At 32.7% G+C, this 21436-nt stretch overlaps 4 protein-coding genes and 2 non-coding genes across 9 annotated transcripts in view; 2 read left to right on the forward strand and 4 right to left on the reverse strand.

The window, feature by feature from the left end:
• The window catches only part of LOC119644679 (cystathionine beta-synthase-like protein), a 7130-nt gene extending 4835 nt beyond the window's left edge, over positions 1–2295 (forward strand). For 2 of the 3 annotated variants that reach the window (XM_038044360.1, XM_038044379.1), the window contains exons 2-6: positions 372–533; positions 605–711; positions 779–1817; positions 1886–2073; positions 2156–2295. In XM_038044360.1, the coding sequence (XP_037900288.1) occupies positions 418–533; positions 605–711; positions 779–1817; positions 1886–2073; positions 2156–2280 (1575 nt within the window). In that variant the 5' untranslated portion in view covers positions 372–417 and the 3' untranslated portion in view covers positions 2281–2295. Of the gene's footprint in view, positions 1–90; positions 289–371; positions 534–604; positions 712–778; positions 1818–1885; positions 2074–2155 lie in introns of all 3 variants that reach the window. The other variant, XM_038044370.1, reaches the window with a different exon arrangement.
• A 154-nt stretch (positions 2296–2449) lies between these two features.
• On the reverse strand, positions 2450–9622 carry LOC119644669 (dolichyl-diphosphooligosaccharide--protein glycosyltransferase subunit STT3A). Of its 2 annotated transcripts, none has more exons than XM_038044346.1 (6): positions 9512–9622; positions 7818–8146; positions 7234–7623; positions 6887–7174; positions 5144–5620; positions 2450–3269 (listed from the first exon to the last, which is right to left on the reverse strand). In XM_038044346.1, the coding sequence occupies exons 1-6, from the start codon at positions 9597–9599 to the stop codon at positions 2715–2717; spliced, it is 2127 nt and encodes a 708-aa protein (XP_037900274.1). In that variant the 5' UTR covers positions 9600–9622; the 3' UTR covers positions 2450–2714. The 2 variants fall into 2 exon arrangements, with proteins under 2 accessions (XP_037900274.1, XP_037900266.1); XM_038044338.1 differs by lacking the exon at positions 9512–9622 and adding an exon at positions 8553–8938.
• Positions 3344–3424, reverse strand: LOC119644852. The gene has a single exon (XR_005248578.1). It is a non-coding gene; the product is annotated as a small nucleolar RNA Me28S-U3344 (small nucleolar RNA).
• Positions 7696–7780, reverse strand: LOC119644853. Its single transcript, XR_005248579.1, has one exon. It is a non-coding gene; the product is annotated as a small nucleolar RNA Me28S-U3344 (small nucleolar RNA).
• A 12-nt stretch (positions 9623–9634) lies between the features above and the next one.
• LOC119644661 (gamma-tubulin complex component 3) lies at positions 9635–18025 on the forward strand. Its single transcript, XM_038044326.1, has 7 exons — positions 9635–9813; positions 10068–10300; positions 10534–10800; positions 10860–11880; positions 11948–12140; positions 12201–12522; positions 16728–18025. The coding sequence occupies exons 1-7, from the start codon at positions 9660–9662 to the stop codon at positions 17436–17438; spliced, it is 2901 nt and encodes a 966-aa protein (XP_037900254.1). The 5' UTR covers positions 9635–9659; the 3' UTR covers positions 17439–18025.
• On the reverse strand, positions 12897–15508 carry LOC119644693 (peroxisomal multifunctional enzyme type 2). The gene is made up of 2 exons (XM_038044389.1): positions 15158–15508; positions 12897–15011 (listed from the first exon to the last, which is right to left on the reverse strand). Exons 1-2 carry the CDS (start codon positions 15288–15290, stop codon positions 14794–14796), a joined length of 351 nt encoding a protein of 116 aa, XP_037900317.1. The 5' UTR covers positions 15291–15508; the 3' UTR covers positions 12897–14793.
• Positions 18026–21436: the final 3411 nt, after the last annotated feature.

Consider the following 21436-nt stretch of genomic DNA (forward strand, 5'->3'; position numbering starts at 1 on the left):
TTAGTTTTTGATGGTTATATATATATATATAACCATCAAAAACTAATTATCTAATGTCTTGTTTAATGAACACAAACTATAACGGAACAGAGATTGATAACAATCGCGCGTGAAAGGAAAACAAAATTCGCATATAAATATAAATATGCATGCATTTCAGTACTTATGGTGACGTGAATCTATTTCACGATCCGCTTAAGCTATTTAATCATTGTAAATAAATTTTCAAAACTGAAAGTTTGAACCTAACGATCACTTTTGATTGAAGTCCGCATAAGTGATGATAATGTACGAGTACCACTCATTAATAGCGCAAACACATCATTCATACATACTTATTCATACATATATATGTGCATAAATTATTACAGATTTGCTGCCTAAGAGAAAATAAAGGAAAGGAAAATTTATATAAAAATGCCTGCAAATAAACCATACGAACGTCCGAAGGATTTCGTGGATCCATCGAAGCCATCAAAATGTACCTGGAAATTGGGTACTAAGGATAAAAGTATACACACACAAAAAGAAATGTGAGACCATTACGATCCGATTCTTATTTGAAAGTATATAGGTTTTTTTTTTTTTTTTTGTATATTTTCAGAGCTCATCGCCAAAAAATTACCCCAAACATTTTAGATTTTATCGGCTGTACACCGTTAATTAAATTGAATAATATACCTAAAGCTGAGGGCATTAAATGCGAGATGTGTGAGTATGAGAATAGCAATCGGAAGCGAAGGCTTTCTTCTATATTATTTAAATATTGATATTTCAGATGCTAAATGTGAATTTTTAAATCCTGGCGGCTCGGTTAAGGACCGAATCGGTTATCGCATGATTCAGGATGCGGAGGAGAAAGGTCTCCTAAAGCCAGGCTATACGGTTATAGAGCCTACGTCTGGTAACACGGGCATCGGTTTGGCTATGGCCTGTGCTGTCCGAGGCTATAGATGTCTGATTGTTATGCCCGAAAAAATGTCCGATGAAAAGGTGTCCGCTTTAAAGACGTTAGGCGCTAAAATTATCCGCACTCCAACGGAGGCTGCATTTGATTCGCCTGAAGGTCTAATATATGTAGCTCAACGTCTACAAAAAGAGATACCTAACTCTATAATCCTCGATCAGTATCGTAATCCGGGCAATCCTTTAGCCCATTACGATGGCACGGGCGCCGAAATTTTATGGCAATTAGATAATAAAGTCGACATGATTGTTTGTACAGCTGGAACAGGCGGAACTATATCCGGTCTGGCTCGCAAGATTAAGGAGGAACTGCCTAGTTGTAAAATAGTAGGCGTAGACCCTTATGGTTCAATTTTGGCACAACCCGCGTCGCTAAACAAGAGCGATACGCAATTTTACGAAGTCGAAGGTATAGGTTACGATTTCGTTCCCACCGTTGTAGATTATACCGTAATAGATGAATGGATTAAGATTTGCGATCAAGATTGCTTTCCGATGAGTAGACGTTTAAACGCTGAAGAAGGCTTACTATGCGGTGGCTCTTCTGGCGGGGCTATGACGGCCGCTTTACGCTTCGCCAAACATTTAAAGCAGGGACAACGATGCGTTGTGATTTTACCGGATGGTATACGAAATTATATGACCAAATTTGTCTCTGATAATTGGATGGAAGCGCGCGACTTTAAAGATGTGGTAAATGAACATCAACACTGGTGGTGGAATGTGCCCGTAAGCGATCTAAAATTATCGAAACCAATAGTTATTAAATCGAATGCGAAATTCGCCGAAACTATTGAAATAATGAAAAAATATAATTTAGCGCAAATACCGATGATAGATGAAGAGGATGGGTAAGTTAATAGGCGAATAAGAAATTTATCCTGAAGAAATTCCTGATCATATAAAATTGTTCGTTTAGCACAATATTGGGTGTAATAAGTCAGGAAGCTCTTATTAAGCAAATTGTCAGCATGAATCGTCAGCATAGCGAATTAGCTTTGAAAGCAATTAATAAGAAAGTAATACGCGTAAGCTCATCAACAATATTAGGAAAGGTATCACGCATCCTTGAAGTTGATTATTGCGTTTTAATAGTCGATAAAAAAGGTAAAAAAATATTTACTCTTAATAAGACTTTTTATCCATCATAATTTAATACTACAATTTTCTTGTTTCCTATTGCAAAAAGATGGTAAAGATATTTTAAAAGCTGTCATCACAAAATTGGATGTCATCGCATTCACCGCTTTAGATCGTTCCAAAAATGCCGAGGATGCAACCAATCATGCCGTTAGCTCGAAAAAAACCGCTTAAGAAGAAACTAATTGATGGTGTGCCTTTATTGAATATAAATAAAATATTAAAATGCAAACATTTGTTCCTTTTCTTCTTATGTTTCGTTTTTATTTCATCAATGAAAAATAATTATTAATATTATAATTATAAAAAGTTTTCTCGTCTTTTTACTTACGAAAAAGAAAAATTAAAATAAAAATATATAGATAAAGAGAGAGAGAGAGAGAGAGAGAGAGAGCATAGTTAACTATCAAATTCGATTCGACATTTCATATACGCTAGCGCTTACACTAGTTGAGATTCTTTACATAGTTTGAACTTGGACTTTTTTTGCATTTAATTGGAAAAATTTGCGATTCTTTTTCTTATTTATATTTCAAAATTGATAAGAAATGCTAAATATTACAAAAAAAAAAAATAAAAATAAAAAAAATAAAACGAGATTTATTCATTTAAACGCCACGATTACTCAAATCTTTTACTTTATAGATGCGTACTAGCCAATGTTCCGTGGTATAAGCTTCTTCCAATACGTCCAATTCAAAATCTTTATTACCAATTTCAGCAGCTCTGACACGATCATATCCCGGCGGTTTACCGCCTTCCGTATATACTTGCCCGAAACGATAATAACACATTTTGTACATAAGGCAATTAAGTAGCGTGGAAGATCCCTCTTTATCAACTCGAAATTCACCATTGGCGGCATAATAATCTTTTTCTTTAATGTGCGCTCCCCGATCAGTGCTACCACCGATACGTACCATCCACAAAAATTTATTAATATCATCAGAGGAGTAGCCGGTAAGACCGCCAAATATAACCAACACATAATCGACATCCAATTCACGCATAATCTCATAGGCCTTCTCTTCAGTGGACGCCATAGCTTGTCCAACTCGAGAAATATGTGTATTATTCCAAGTATTATTATCAACCAATATAGTACGATTCGCCATTGCGGTAATTTGATATCCATAATCCCACCAAGACATAATTCGAGCGTCCTGCAGCAATCGATAAAAATAACGATTATTAAACAATTTGCCCATCAGAAATTCAAAAAAAAAATCAAAATAATTTTAATTTTCAGCTTAATAATAGTACTCATTATGTTTCATACTCTTCCTATCAAGAATTTAAAAGATTCATCATAATGAAATCCAGTAGAAAATAAATTTTTATTTTCAACAAACTATTTAGAAATCTTTTTATGCCATACATATCGCGCGTGCTACAAAGATATATTATGTTTATGCGAGTGCATACAACACCCGCAGCGAATTGTTATTGTATCTGCCCGTCAGTCAAATACTATTGAAAATGGTTCAGGTCGAAATACTTGCTCGACGATTTCTCATTTAATGCCTAAATTTGAAAACTCGTCGCAATAAATAATTGTATTAAGCAAAATGGTGTAGGGTATTTAATGCTAAGCCGTGGCTCATTATAATACATTTTGTTGTTTTTCTTTACATTTCGCTTAATCGATATTACGAAATCCACTTAGGTTGTGAATTGGCAGAACTGCCCCCCACATTTCCGAATGCGTCTATGGATTAGTATCGCCTACATCACTTATGATGTAGGGTATATTAAGTTTGTATGGATATATATGCAACACCCAGAACGACTTAAGTAAGATAGGCTCACCTTTTATTATATTGATCGATTCAGCATTATTTTCTCAATCGATCTATGCTTGTTTATCGATTTGTACATTTGTAATGTCTGTCCACGTAATTTCGTGTTCAGCCAATAGGCCGAAATTTTTGAGATATTTGAATGAAATTTCGTGTATTGACGTGCTTTGACGTCGCTATTTCGACATCTCTCCAAATAGCGTCTTATTTTTAGAAATGGTTATATGAAAAAAAAAAACAGCGGCAATTATCAATATTTCTCGACAAATGTTGCTGAGTAATAGTATTTCGACATTATAAATTGATATGAAAAATTTGGTTCAGGACGGGGACAATTTCAATTCGCCTGAGTGGCCGAGTAAGCGAGAGTCTCGACTACCAACTCAATGGTCGTGGGCTCAAATCTCAAGTGCGATAGAGTTTTTAATAAAGCCAAAAGCCTTCGATGCTAGTGCTTTAAGACTTTAGTCTTAGAATTTATTCTCCGGCTAAATTTATAATAACAATAATAATAATAATAATAATAAATATTTCAGGGTAAAAATTAGCAGTGATATAAAAATTAAATCGACCAAATTTGAAGTTTTTTCATGAACAATAAGCTGTCTAGAAAAAGGTCAAATTTTTTAATATTTTACGACGACAATTGGTCGATAGGAGTAATTTAGCAAAGAAATTAACAGCAGGGAATTTGGACCACATGAATCTGCTTTTTAGACGAGTGAATAACTGTACTCGAGGAAATGATGTAGGGTATATAATGATCGACCTTGTCTTACTATAATATTCTTACTTGTTTCACTTCATAAAAATTTTTAATTGTTGCTATTATTTTACTATTGTTTTGCTATCGATGAAAAAATATCAAGCAAATAATTTAATTCCGATCTACATTCCCTTTTCCATATAACAATGGTTATTCAAATGGTTATCATTGAAAATGTTGGATGTTCCACTAAACAATTGCGCTGTGCAATGCGCGTTCTGAAGAAGGGGTTGTGAAGTAATTGAAGACGCTTTCAGATACGAACATCATTTAATTAGCAACTCATGGTGAAAATTAAAACAAACTTCATCTACAATTTAAGTCTCTCGCTTTTCCTTAATCGACGTTAGCTGAGGAGATAGTTTTTAAATTAGCTATAAAATATTTGGATTAAAACTATTTATCTTTTTCCTGGATTTCATTGGTTTTTTTTTTTTAATACTACTTAAGAGCTTTTCAGAAATTTATTTACCTCCGGCGTATTCATTTGCAGCCAATAATAAGCCTCACGAAAATCATCAAATATAATACGACCGCCATCGTGAGAACGAGCACTTAATACAATACTAGGTGAGGAATAGGCCTCTGAAGTCACCCAAGTACAGTGGAATGTATAAACTATTAACATAAACGTTATAACGCCGACAAAAGCAATAGCCACCTCCGATTTGACACCGCCACTTTGCTGCTCCAATTTTTTATATTGCCTTCTACTTTCTACTGTCTTCGATGATGTACTGGCCTCCACAGATTTGATATATTTAGCCAATAAATGTGATATGGCTATGCCAGACAAGATGCACATTACAGGAGCCAATACCAACATTAAGCGCACCATAACGCCGGCAAAATAGATACTGGTAACGCCATACAATATAATAAAAATATTTGCGTCCGTAAGTTTGGAGAAGCAAAAGTATAAACCGGCTGGGAATAAAAATACTAAAATCTGCAAAGAAAGAGAAAAATCTGATAAGAGATTATTTATCAGCAAAAAAATAAAAAATAAAAAAAAAATAAAAGACTGTACTCGTTATCAGCGATCAAAGTGCTTTTGTAATCATTTTGTAACATTAAGGCGCACTCAGTATTTTATTAGATAACATCATGTTTAACAATTTCCTTCATCTAGTATCTGTATAGGATATTGCTTTCGAATCTCTACACTTTGCCACAATTTTGACATTGATTGTCGGCATTCTACTTGAAATCGTAACAAATGTCCCAAAAGCAAGAGAACTTAAAATATTAAAGTTTACTTTAAAATAATTAGCACATCGTCATAGGAATTATTATATATATACGACATGCTTCGCATTGTTGCTAGACGTCTTGAAGTTGCAACAATGCAAGGCGAAACCATCAAGAAACCCCTTTATAAACAAACTAGACTTTATGAGAATAATTTATATAAATAATGCTGGTATCGTAATGGGTATAAAAATGTATATATGTATAGATAGATAGATAGTTTGCAACTACAAATTAAGTTTCACATGGATCTTTGAAAATACACAAGAGTTACAGCTATTCATAGCAGATACTGATATAAAGCCTTTTGCTTATGTTTTGCGATTAAAACAATAAAGATTATAATAATCGATTAACCAATCGCACACACACCTATAAAAATTTTTTTCATGTTCAGCTATTGGTTTGTGGTAGATGGTTAATAAGCCTAATGCAATTTTCGCAATAAATTTTAGTTCTTCATTTCCTGCACTGAAGCAAATATAAAAGAGTACAACTTATCAACGAAGTGCAATGCTTCTTCTTCTTTCAGATTGAAGTTTTCCATTTTTGTAGATTTTCGTTGGACATCGTTTATCCGTATTATAATAAATTCTATAACGTTATGCTACTTTTTCCTAACAATTTCAGTTCCTAGATGACCAAAAAAAGACTTGCGACTTCAATATGTTAACAATAACTGAACGAATTATTGTTTTTTTGCAAAAGTAATTTTTGTGAACAAAGAAAAAATACTAAGCAAGTAATGATAGTTTTAGAGCAGAAAGCACCTATGCCTTAGCAATAATAACCACAACTCACAAAATTTTCACTGTTTGTTATCATATATACAATTAATATAGTAATATAAACATATAAATAAAATGAAATGCCGATTGAAATAATATAAATACATTATTCTTAAGAACGATTCCATTTTCTCTAGTTTTAAATCGATTCATTTATATATCCAATAGTTACTTGCCTGCAAATCAAAATAAAACGATGACCATGAGGTGGGTTGATGTTCCGATACTGAAGCTATAATTGGTATATGGTTTTTAGCGTAAGAAGGATCTAACAAAGAGTAGAATCTTCCGGTCCAAGGAGATACCTTTCCAGTTACTGTCAGCAAAATGCCAACGATAAAAGCAGCCGTTAATAAGGTTGAAACCAAAGACTTAAATAAAACTTCAAAATGTTCTTTCGGCATATGAGAGCGTAGATAGTCCACAAATGCATGAATTTGACATAAACCGAAAACGCCTAAAGCCTAATATATAAGGATATATTTTATTAAATATTGGATGGTATGGACATTCTTAAACTTACCAACATATGTTCGGAGCTTTGTATAGGTTGAAAGCCCACAAAAGAAATTTGCATGGACAATATGGTGCCAACACAGTACAAAGAGCTGTAGGCTACGTAGATGCGGTGCGAAAAGCGTCCCGTAAACATTAAGGCCAACACGTGTAGAGGTATAAGATTAATAAGGAACACATAACCACCCCAAGAGGAGACCATATAGAAATAAGCCAATGCAGACATTGTCGACCAAAATATAGCTCCAGACTTAACCGCTTTTATCCATAGATAATAAGTTAATAACATACAAAAAATGGCAATCCCCTCGTTATCGTAGGAACCAGCTACCGATCGAGATATATAACCGGGGACAATGGATATTAACGCTGCTGATACTAAACCAGCACCCGTACTCTATAAAGTATTGATCAAATTTTTATGTATTAGATATAAAACTAAAATTTGAAATTTAATGTTAATAACAAAGCAATCAGCTTAATTATATATACTATACTCATTATGTATCATACTCTTCCTATCAAGAATTTTATAAATATTCATCATTAACACGTGCTTTGAAAACGCAGCCTTAAAAATCTACCACTTACATGAATTTCCTTAGTTAATGCATACGTCACTAATGTTGTTAATGAGGAAAAAAATGGAGCCAGAAATACGCAAACATTGCGTATATCTACTGTAATATTCAGAACCCATAGCATGCGGTACAAAGCAGCAGAAGTGATCATCAATCCGGGATATATGGTGCCGCCAATAATACGGCCCAACGGGTACCAGGCGCGGTCATCGAACCAATTGTGAAATTTATAGAAGCCCTGTTCCGCCAAAAACCGCGTTGTACGGTAGTTGAAATATGGATCAAATTCATGTATAACGCTTTCAAAACGTAGTACCGAAAACAACCTCGTGGCAAACGCTGGAAAAAATTACAGTCAAATGAGTATACTAAAGAGCATGCGCTTCTAGTTATAGAAATTCTCATTTTCACTACCACATCTAAACCGCATAAAAAATGTCAATCTTTCATTTGTGTCAATGTTACCAAATTGAATGAGTAAACATTTAAAAAAAAAATCGCTCTTAAAACCAGATGTCTGCACTTGCATTCAGTTATCGAAAAGCAGCGTAGCACTACTATGAAAGCTATTTTGATTTCGCTTTCAATTTATTGTAAATTTGTTTCCATCATATTTACAACAAATCAAATTTTTTACAAAAATGCCAAAAAGCTATGTTAAATTTTCCCAACTATCGTATCTTGGCAGCATTGACCGCTTTGCAGAGTGGCATTTCAGATTCTTATTTTTCACATCTCTACTCACACAAAACAGCGGCTATTATTAAAATTGACAATTTTACTAAATGCTCTTGTTTTTCCCAAGTTAAAAACCGTGTTTTCACAACTAAATTTCCATTGTCCACTGCCATTGTTTAAATCTTATAAAACTTTTGCACAACAATAAGCTCAAAACGGAAATTTTTACGACCAATAAGAAAATAATGTCCAAGTGGCTGACAAAAACTTGCCGGTTTCTTTACAGCCAAGCAATTAGTAAACACATTGATCTCACTTTATTAACAATTCAATAATTCCTAGAGAATACTTAACGCGTTAAAAGAATTTATAAAAATATTTGCAATTATTTAAATATAAAAAGTTCCTGTAAAAAGGAATCGTGGCACGCTTTCCTAAAAAACCCAAACGCCCATAACAAATGACAAATAAAAGCACTGCCAACTTTAAATTTAAATATGAAGATATTTGCAATGGGCAGAAATCAGCAGAATCTTATTGTTAGAGACGTTTTAGTTGTAAATTTTATCGTTTTTCGTAAATGCGTGATATTTGATAATGAAATAGAAAAACGAATATTACAGAATTTTCTAATATCTTTTTCATAAGAAACTAGTTGCAAAAGTCCAATAATTTTCTAATTTTTTTCACGAAGGGTACATTTCTTTGTGAATTTTAACTAACCCACAATGTTGTAAAATCCCGTAAAGTGATTCATAAAACCGTAAAATGATTCATAAAAGTTTTAAAGAGGCAATGCTGTCAATAATAAACAATTTGAAAAAATTTGTTTTACTTCTATTTATGTTGCAAAAACAAAATTGAAATTAAAGAAAGGAAGCCATAAAAATAAATTTATTATTTATTTTTATTTAAATTCTTTTACAAAAACCACAGTGTATAAAGTAGTTATGAGGTTTTCTTATTAAAACAAAGATTTTGCAACATTTGTTACATTTGTTCTTTTCCGTCTTGTTGACACATTACCATTTTTTACCCTGATTGTGTGAAAGTGCATATGAAGGAAAAAGTCTAATGAAATCAACATATTTATGAAATTCGAAAAATATTCCATAATTTTTATATAATTTGTCTTTTGGGCAACAATTCCAACAAAATTACAACGTTAATAATTATGTCATTTAATGTTTTCACAACACCGACAGTGGGAACTACAACAACAACGGCTGGTATCAATAACGCCACTATTACACGAATTAACTGCAAAGACATTTATGATTTACTAGAGCGTCTATGCAAAAGTTTTGTAGGCGCCAGAAATAATTGCAGTAAGTAAAACTTTAAAGAAATTATGATTTGTTTTAAAACAAATACGTCAAAAATGACAATTTATGAAGAACACACAAAACGTATTTAAACTTGAAAAGACAATTTACGTGAGAATAGAAAAATTTATGAAACTTTCTAAAATAAACACACGTTTTTGCGAAAAGGATGAGTTTTGAACATATGTTTCGCTTTGTGTGTAAGCAAGAATTTATCTTTTAAATTAATGAAAGCCCATGTTTTTTGTTTTTATTAGGGGATATTTTACGTCATGTAACACAGTATATATCTAATTGCCCTTCTGCGTTGGGATCAACATTGCCCTACGATGAAGTATCGTTAGTAGCAAGAATTGCTCAACATCTCAACACTACACAGTCGACGTCAATAGTGACGGCCTCTGTACTGTTAACGACAAATCCTGAGAATGCGTTATCCCAATCTAGAACAACGCTATTTTTAAACTTACACGAACAATTAAAAGCAAGTGTAAGTATTCAAAGACAGCTGGGAGGCGCAATCATAATTTAATAAAGATTCACACAGCGAAATGTACATGTATTTTAAGTTAAATTGCTTTGTTAGTAAGAATACCTTTCAAACTTGAAACAAACATCGTTTTCAACTTGTCAAAATTTTTTTTAACTGTACTGTGATATTGTTTTTAAGGAATTTTTTAATTTATTAAGAGACAAACGTTGTAATTCTCTTGAAAATTTTAGCAATTGGATTCACATCAACGCTGTGGCCTATTAACATTTCTTTATTATATGGCCGATGCGAAGTATTCCAGTGAAAATGGTCACAATATTAATTGCGGCATAACCGGTACAATAAGAAATCAGAATCATTTGAGTTATAAACCGAACGCTTCATTGCCGCCGAACAATGCAATGCAGCTTTTGAAGCCACATACATTGCACAAAGCCTCACCTATTAGTAATACAAATGTTGCTGCACCCCATTTGTCTTTAGTCGGCGCAACATGCGTAAGTTTAAAAGGGAGATTAATGAGTTGCTCATTTTTGATTGACGCAAGTTTTTTTAGGCTTCCAACATATACAATACATCTGCCGATGTAAATCATAAAATTTCCCTATTGCGCCAGAAAAATAGTGCTTCTAAGAGTAGCTGTTACACCGAAAGCGAGAGTAGCATATTGCCAGCTAATATAAACAATCATATAACACCGTTGCGGTCGGGACCAGACATGTACAAGATATTAGAAGCTCAAAATAATCTTAATGATGACATTGTTCAAAATGTTATTTATGCATTTACTGGTATACATGGCAAATATTTGAAAAAGGACATAATATCGGGTAAATTCAAATTGGAGATTAAAGCCAAGACATTAAATGTAGTACAAGCTGGTATGTTACTCCGTTTAGCCGAGTTGGGCTATTATCACGACCTGGTGCAATCGTACACAGATAGTAAAAGTGGTCGCTGTGCTTTGGGATTAATGGGGCAAGGTTTCGTTTCGGCTTTGAAAAATGAACTGACCAAATATTATGGCATGGTAGCTATGCTTCAAGAGCAATTGAACAAACAGAGGCAAACCGAAATGTTTAGCTATTATAGTCATACCAAACCGGAAAGATTATCTTTAATGAAAATTTTGGTATGGTCAGTAGATCCATTGCAAAGGCTGCAACTGCTCGCGAATATTGCTGAAGCGTGTCAGGAAAAAAAAGGTGGGGCATTAGCTTCCACAGTGCACGGGTTTTTAAATAATGGCAATCCGATGGTAAGAAATGTTGCCAAGGAATTATTGCTGGCAATTTGTGGCCCGCTGTATCAAATGCTCACCAAGTGGCTATTAGAAGGTGAAATTTGTGATCCGCATGGTGAATTCTTTATTGAATGTTTGGTGGAAGTTGGTCCGGATCGTTTATGGTATGATAAATATCGTGTACGCTCAACAATGTTACCAAATTTTGTTACCACCGATTTGGCCCACAAAATTTTAGTGACCGGTAAAAGTATTAATTTTCTTTGCGAAATTTGCCAAGACAAGCAACCGATTAGGGGTCGTGATGAACTAAGGCACTGCATTGAAGAAAACGGTAAATGGTTTGAAAATATTTTTTTTTTTTTTGCTAAAGTGTCGAACATTAACATTTATATTCTTAGCCGAACATATATTTTCGTGTGTAGCTGATACTAAACTGCATTCAACTATAGATTCCATATATTTCAATACTTCCAAGCATGTGCTAGATATTGTTATGGGACCCCACAAGCTTCTAGAACATTTGCAAGCCATGCGCCGTTACCTTTTGTTGGGTCAAGGCGATTTTATCGGAATTTTAATGGAAAATTTAAAGTATGCCTCTTTTCATTTCCTGTATTGAAACAACTTTAATTACCATTATTTCTTTGATAGATCGGAGCTCGATAAACCCGCCAAAGAACTTTATTCGTACGATCTTTCTTCCATAATGGATGCTGCAATCCGCTCGACCAACGCACAATATGATGATCCGGAAATATTAAATCATCTTGACGTTAGATTAATGTCACCCTGTGACGGTGATGTCGGTTGGGATATTTTATCGTTACAATATACGCTGCGGGGACCGTTAGCGACAATGCTTGAACCATCAATGAGCATATATCAGATATTATTTAAGCCTTTGTGGCGTATGAAGCACATGGAATTCGTATTATCATCAAAAATATGGAAAGATCAAAAATGTAATGCAAAGGTAAGCCATCTGTTATGTTAATTGAGATAATAGAACTTCAATAAATTTCATTATATTGAACATAAGAAATTGCTCTCCCCTTCTATATCAAAATACATGCACTTATCGCATCAACGCAAATACTTACATAAAGACTTATCCATAAGATTTGATATATTGCTAGAATCGGTTCAGTTCATCTCTTGAAAATGACCTCACCTAATAATGAATACTCAAAACATTGTATGCAATTGCTTTTTGCTGATAGGTATGTACATTTTATTTATCAGTTTTTAAATATTGGAAAGGCACACGGACAGTTGGTGTTATCGAGCTAATTCGAGCGTACTTTCTTTCTTATGATAAGGGTACAATAAAGTTAGTTGCGAATGTATGAAACATGAGATAGATTAAGTTCTTACTAAATCGATTGATTCGAAATCAATTTAAAATTTACATCGATGTAAATTGATTTGAGCCCCTCCCACAAAAAAAGTTATGTAACAAAAATTACCACTTGGAAAATTTAAAGAGGATAAAGATAATTTTTTCAGACTCCTGCCATATGAATGTTCTTACGAAAATTACTCTTTTAGGCTAATAAAGTAAAAAGGCTGTCACAAGCGGTTCGCCTCAGTAGGACAAAAAGTTTTAATTTTTTTATTCTATGACTAAGGTTGGTGAAGAATAGTAAATTCTTTGGCAAATTGAAGTCTCGGTGTGTCGATGACATTCAATCGTACAATTTATGCGAAAATAATTAATGCATTTTGCTATTGTGCTTGACGGCTCGAACTCATTGCTTAAAAGAAAGTAAAGTCCGATAAAATCCATCCCCGGTGTCTGTTATGCTCCAAACAATCAGTTTTATTACTAACAATTAATGATTCACCAAAATTTGTAAGTTTAGCCCATGTATACTATATTAACGAAATATGTATATGTGTATATAACGTAATAGCTTAATGAAAATGATTTAATATTGAAAATTATTTTTATCGATACGATTTTTGATGAAGAATTTGAATTAATTTTAAGATCTCTCTTCAAACGTGACTGTTGCCAAAGGTAAAAAAGGGTATAACCTAACCTCAAAATGATCAAACGCCAAGTCGAGGCCTGCAAATATCTACATTCTTCACTTTGCTTTAAATTTTGGTGCAGTTCTTTAGGTAAAGTTATGGTAAATATATGCTAAAATCAGTAATTTTAGTAAAAAAATTGGGCGATACGTGGGAAAGATATTCATTAGAGTAGAGATTAAGATTAGTTCATCAGGTTCGTTGCTTGTCACATTATAAAATGCTCAACCCTGCGGAAAAGTGGAAAAACTGTTAAAGTTATGCACATCTATTTTTCGGTTATTTACTATAGGTTTCCAAAGATTTGCGGTGCCATCGAACGTCAATACTTGAGGGAGTGCAGGTTTTTGTTTTAAGATTAATATCTTTTGCTTTATTTTCGGTACTCGAAAGGCAATTATCTCTGCTTTGTCCAATCTAGAAGGAATTTTAAAGTCATTCAGCAGCTTGATCAAAAATCTATTAACTCAGTACATTTTCATCCTTTTCGATTTTAAAGTCGACTGAAGTGCATTTTTGCAGACATTGCACTTAGAGGCTAGAAGAGAATACCTGAACGCAAGGCCAATTTGCATTTTATTTTTTTAAACCTTTGAACAGTTCATTATATAATCGTTTTATTTGCGAAAATTTTTTCCTTTTTTTTTTGTGGTTCATATATGAAATCGGTTTTTGCATATGAAACCAAATTTGGTTTTGCTAGATGAGATAAATTGGTTATGGTTAGTTAGTTAGTGTCTTCAATATCTGAATATAAACAAAATTAAACTTGGCTTTGTAAATATGATGTAGAGTGCAGTATACCCTTTGACACGTCAAGTTCGAATGATCCAAGTTGACCATTTAACCATGATAAAACATACAATTAATTCGTTTCGCAATGCTCGCAGCAATGCTGGCATCAAGAAAGCAAAGAATTGAACCACTTGTCGGACAGACATATATAGAAAAGAATAGAATTTTACATAGTAAATACAAAAGTTATGCTTTATTTCTATTAACAAGGAAATTAACGAAACACGGCACAAAACACTGGGATGCGTTTTTTTTCTTTTTCTCTCTTTAATGGAATTAATGACTTCATTTAACATCAATGAAATAAAAAACAAAGAAACGAGAATGTTTTTACAATCAAATTATTATCCATAGCCCACTATTACTTATGATGCCTTCATAGCTTTCTTGCAACTGGATATGCGTCGAGATGTATTTACAACTTGGCATCAGCTTGCTTTAATAAAGGAGCCAATTTTTGTGTTAACATTATGTTGCCACTTATTTTAAGTTTGCCCTTCATAAAAGCAGATTGAGGATTCAATTTTCCGATAGCAATGTCCACCATATCTTCATCACTAACGGTTAAAGTAGTATCAACTTTAACACCTTTGGCCGGCCCTTCATAAATTTTAGCATTTTTCAAGTCCAAAGCTAAAACGCGTAGCAATAAAATAAAAAAAAAATGTAATTCGTCATTGATATGTTAAATGCCCTTTGGACTATATGTTTGGAAGTGAAGTCATTTGAAATTTAAACATTTCTTTTAACAAGTTTCAAATCGAACACAAAAAGCTTACTCCATTCTTTCACCGCTTTTCCGTCTTTGGTGATTTTGTATAAGAACACGCCATTAACAGCTTTAGCTTTAGCCTCGTTATCCTTGAGACCATCGCTAATCTTTTGGAAAACGGCATCCGAACTAAGAATCATCTTTTTTTTTTTATTTTTTTATTAGTAGTTATATAGTCCTGAGATATTTCAATTGCAAGCGTTAAATGCACTTTTCTCTCCTTTTTTTTTACTTTATTTTTTTAGTGATATAGCGAGTTTTGTTACAAAGCCTACTATTGCTTTTCACTCTTCTACTTAGAATTATGAAATACTACCAAAGTGCAGACAAAATAGCTTTTATATTAAAATTGCGCTTATTGCAAAAATGATGCCTGTATTAGTATTAATTAGCAACGAATCGAGTCGTATCGTGTAAAACTCTGCTTAGACTATCATCATATAAACGACGCACTACTTGTCAGTTAAATGCCGGATGCATTTTTATATAACTTGCGACAGCTACAGAAGACGCATGACGAGAAAATTTTAACGATTTATGCATAAACTATAAAACGTATAGATTTTTATACATTTTTCAATAGATAAAAAGTTATAATTATTTCTTAAAAGTAATTTTACGAATGATACTCTAAAGTTTGACTTACATTTGTTTAGTTTCTAAATAATTGGCAGCACTATTTAAAGTTAGCGTTTATTTTTTGTTAATATTTTGCCATATTGGACTTAAATATATGACTCTAAATTATCAATTTGTATGTAAACCCATATTATCCATATTTATTGCGAGAAGACTAATTCTGAAAGACAGACAGACAGACGAACATGGCTAAATGTAGTCGGAATCTGACGTTTATCGATAATGTGTATTTCTGGGTACAAGCAATATATAAAATGTTGTCATCATCTGTGACGTATGTGTTGTTGTTTTAACCCTATCCATCAGGTAACGCAAGTTACAAAGTTACGTTTTATTTTGTGCTTTTCGGTGCGATACGAATCGTACTGCTCTGTTATAAAAAAAAAGCAATGAAAAGAAAGAGAAAAATAAATTAAAAGCCGGTACGATGGCAATGCTTCTTTTAAGATGACAACACGGGCTACAGAAAAGAGTACCGTTGACTCACAGTACGGGGAGCGAATTGTTTAAAATAGTAGCATTTTTCTTTATTTGCCTCAAAATTGTGTTATCGCGGTTTTATTTAGCAGCGATTAAAACGCGCTTATCTAAAAATTCCCAAGAGATGCATTACTTTTGCTGGAAAGCGCTCAAAAATTCTCAAAAAAAAAAAAAAGTTAATAATTGTTAATAAATTCCCAATAAACTATGTTATTTGTCACTTTATTAAGCTTGATGCTATTGCATAAAATACTTGCTACGGCAAATATTTATGTTTTAACGATGAGCTGGACCTGAAACAAATTTTTAAATGAGCTGAAGAAGTAATATTTATTTATATTCAATAAAAATTATCATTGAGACCGATTGTGATATATTAGTTCGCCAAAAGTATTCATTCGTCGGTCCTTAATATACGAAGATTAACTAATTGATTTTAAATTTATCAATCCTTACAGCCGTTACGATGTATGGCCGCGCAATTACAAAAAGTTTTGTATCGATTACATCTTTTCACATCCGAAATGATACATTTCATTCACCAAATGCAATACTATATACTCTTTGAGGTAATTGAATGCTCGTGGGCTCAATTGCAAGAAAAGGTGCAACAAGCAAAAGCACTTGATGATATATTAAACGCTCACGATGAATTTTTAAATGGCATCAAATGTGGTGCCTTCCTCGATTCAAATTCAGGTGAATTATGTCGAACTATGGAAACTGTTTATGAAGGCATTATACGTTTAGAGGTTTGGCAAGATAAATTTTACGAGTTATGTTTTCGCGAATTGACGGCACGTAAGAAATACGAGGATGAGGTACGAAAATCTGAGAAACTTGGTAAATATGGTGTGACAACTGAAAAAAAATTTGAGCGAGATCAGGAATTTAAGATATTTGAACAAACATTGGTTAGTTATCATAAGACTTTGGAGAATATCGGAGGTGATTATGAGAAAGCTGTTAGATGTTTTCTGCTGGCTCTCAATTCAAATAATGATCATAATCTGCAACTCTTTGGCATACGATTAGATTTCAATGAATATTATAAAAAGCGAGATCAACGATTGGGTGTGCCATTAACTTTCGAACATATGCGGATGAGCAATGTGTACTTTAACAATAATAAAAGTCTATTGGGTAGCCGGGTTTCAAGTATAAATTGACACCGTATTCCCCATATAAGTTCTGTCAATGCACATACCGTTTTGCCTTTGCCAATCTCGGAGCAATGCTGTTGTTTGTTATGCTCGTCAAACGATAAAACGCCAATGCTTAAGGGCATTTCACATTGCCGTTGCCATAAGTTTTGTGCCAATAATTTTAAGAGAAATCTATCAACTGTTGCTACTACCTATACCGTGAGATCGACAAGCGGAAACTCAAAATGTCCGCTAATTTTGAATGCTGAATATGATAAGGATTTGATATTAGTGTCTTGTTGTGGTATATTATAAGCAAAAAAAAAAAAAAGAAAAAAAAGGAAAAACAAAGAAAAAAGGCAAGAAGATATTTGGGATTTTAGGTATTCTTAAAATATTATTTCCTATTCCCTTTATAATTATGTTGAGTTTTTCGAATGCGAATTATTGTTTCATCTAACGTCTAACGATGCTCTTTGTCCATTCTCATACATCGCTTTAAATTAGAACAAAATTTGGCGTTTTGCGGGAAATTCTGATATTAAATGGAAAAAACTTGCATGAATCTTAAAGAGAAAAAAAAATAAGCGAAAAGGAAATGTACAATGAAACAATTATTTTGTACACTCTGTTTATTTATGTTAAAGGTTTTCGTCACAAACAACAACACAACAGTAATAAATTTATGTACACATCTGAAAATAAAATAAATGAAATAAATATATACATAAAAATTTTTAATTTTTATCATTTAGAAGAGGATTACTAACGTGAAACGTCTTAATCGCCATTGAAATGTTATTTTATCCAATTCCAAAATTTATTTCAAGCTCACTTCGTAAATATATAATTGTAACAATAAATAATAATAATAATAATAATAAAACTAATAATAGTAATAATACTTACTATGGCTAAATTAATAGTAAGCCCTAAATTCTATTCACAGTAACAAAAACATAAAGAGAAATAAAATTTGAATTTGACAAGATTGATTTTAAATGTTATTAAATTTTTAATTTTTTTTTTTTTTTTTTTTTTTATAACGAAAGAAAGGATGCCATGATTCGAAATTTGCGCCACAAAAAATCCGCTCTCAATCTAACAAAATACTTATTTACGAAAAGGAACCCATAACCCGGCATCAAATATTGAAGGCAAATTTAGCATTCAGTGACCCATAATTAGTTTAAGACTCTTAGTGAATCCACAATCTGGCCTGTTTACTCATTTGAAGTGAGATGGCTGGACAATTAGATTGCACGTCCTCCATACTTTGCATGAGGCAAATTAATAATGCTTCTCATCGACTTCAAATCTGGTTTGTCTTCTTTCACTACTCATTGATCTCGGTATTGTATAGAAGCCGCGATTTTCTTCCGTTCACATATTATTATTAAAAATGATAATAATTCCTTTCTTAGGACGAAAAAAGAACATTGTATTGATGGCACACCTTTGTTTGTCCTATGAAATGTTTACATGTGGCAAGGAGTTAGAAATTGCAATGAGTAAGAAAGTTATATTTGGCCATTAATAACTTTGATATCCCTTTGCTTCTATTTATTGGCATAAAAAATTGAGTTGAATTAAATTTTTCTTTCACCTTATTGTTAAGAAAAATTTGGTCCGCTGCAATGTGACATAAACCATAATTCATGTAACGTAATTGACACACATAGCTTTCGCGTAGTCGCGTTCTACTTTCCATATCCTTTCATTTGATACTCATATCACTGCTCACCACTCATTAATCCACCGCGTGCCGGTGTCCACCAACGTTTTTATAACAATTCCGTGTCGCGACTCCTTCGTGAGAAGGGCGAAACACGCGAAACACTATAATAAAGCGAAAAAAACGATCTATTCAATAATCCTTTTAAGTTGTCCATAAAAAAGTGTTACAATTTGAAATCGTATACATCCAGGGAGTCGGGGCAATCCGATGATCGCGAACGTCGCAAACTAATTAAATTACAATACTATTTAAATTGCCTCAAAGGGCGTTAAACGTGTGCCGATTATTACTAAGATAATGTTGTTCATTTTGTCGGATTTACTGTTGACATTCCAAGACGGGACTAGCAAGCGCTTAGCGAACGTTTTGCAACCTTATTAACGTTTGTTTGCAAACATATCTTAGTCTAAGACAAAACCGTTCGAGAAGATAGAAATTTTTCGAAAAGCTCTTATGTATGTAAGTCAAAGCGGCGGTTTTGAAGGGACCGTATGGGACATGCTTTAATTACTCTTTGAAATTTTAGCGTTGCATGTGTCGAAGTCATTTTACTCATCGTATTGAAAAAATTGGAATCCGTTTACCCACTTCGTTCTGTTCTCATGTCAATAACACATAGAGTTGTATGAGTTGATCTGCGTTGTGTACGCTATTTTTAGGAAAAGAAGATGTCCGCGATCAATTTGTGATATATTGCACGACAAATAAAGCGCATCTGAGCTGCGGCAGAAGAGTAAATCTATTGAAAACGATTTGTAGCCACGACGAACCTAGATAAGTAATTTTCCTCATTTTCTTTTCTATATGACGAAAAGTCATAATTATGAAGAATAATTTTATTAAGTAAAACGACTATCTAAAGATTCTTCAAACTAAGACGTTATAAGGGAAGTGGTACTGAAAGTGGCCTAATACGGGCAGTTGAGTACGTACGTATACCGTAGTGTGTATCCGCGAAGTAAAGTAGAAAAAAAAATATATATATATAATATAAACCGTTCCTGCCGCACAGATCCTTGCATAGATCCTCACAAGTTTAGTACATCCTTCTATCACATGTGATGTATACAAGTGGTAAAAAAGTGTGGAGGAATTTCATTGTGCCCTACAGCTGCCGCTATATTTATAGAATATACCTTTGCCAGAGTGAATGAATGCTTGCCTGCTCATGTCATCGCTCCTAAAGACATGATGAAGATATTGTAAAGAATGTTTACCTATTTACTTTTTTGCGCATAAAGAAACTGTCAGATTATATAAGACTGTTGACAATGCTTTAATAAGAACGATCGGATGGATGGAAGCACAGATTGATTTCAATAAATGAAAATCAATTATATTTAACTACATTTTCTTATACACATATACTTCAATTTTTATTTGCATTAATGCCATTGATTTGATCATGTTATACATATTTAATAACGTATAGACAGACACATACTTTAGATATTTTAAAACAATTAAAACAGAAGATAGATAAACAATAGAAAATTGTCTTCGAATTAACATATCAGGCTAAATATTTAAATCAAAAGTTTCTTCTTCTTCTTTTATTTTCTTTTTTTATGTAATTATGTATGTATGTATGTATGTATGTATATAAAATTCTATAGTTTTTTTTTTTTTAATTTAATGTATACATATTATTATATATAATATTATATTAGGACGTAATTATTGTTATTGTTAGAGATAAGCCATAAATTCCTTTAATGAAAATATTAACACCGCAGCATAGTTGTGTTAACTATTCTTCTGTTCTTTATGATTGATTGCCTGGATTTACAGTTTACATGTGTTTTTCATCAAATCACATATATGCAAAATATTTTAACAAACACAAAATTTCTTCTTTTCATTAAAAAAAAAAAAAAAAACAAAGCAAAAGAAAATGATTCAAAAGATTATTTATTGCACTGTAGCTTATCCCGTATACGATTTCATTTCCCGCTCCTATTTTCCAAGTTATTATTATTATAAAATGATTGGCTTTTTTATTTGTTTTAAATTTAATTATTTAATCTATAACAACTACACGGATAAGTATCTTTTTCAAAAAAAAAAAAAAGAAAGAATTGTTATATAGAGTCTGCAGTTAGAAAATTTTGAAATCATCTACTAAATCATTGCTAGCAAGAATTCTCTTTCATTTCTTTTGATTAAATGCGAGAGAAATGCACGCACAAACTCTTTACTCTTTACTCTTATTCTCTCCGATTTCATTGTATCCTTGAACAAGATTTTTCTTTCGCCTTTAGAGACATTTGTTTTTTTTTTTTTT

Source organism: Glossina fuscipes, unplaced genomic scaffold, assembly GCF_014805625.2.
Source record: "Glossina fuscipes isolate IAEA_lab_2018 unplaced genomic scaffold, Yale_Gfus_2 0, whole genome shotgun sequence".
NCBI lineage: Eukaryota > Metazoa > Arthropoda > Insecta > Diptera > Glossinidae > Glossina > Glossina fuscipes.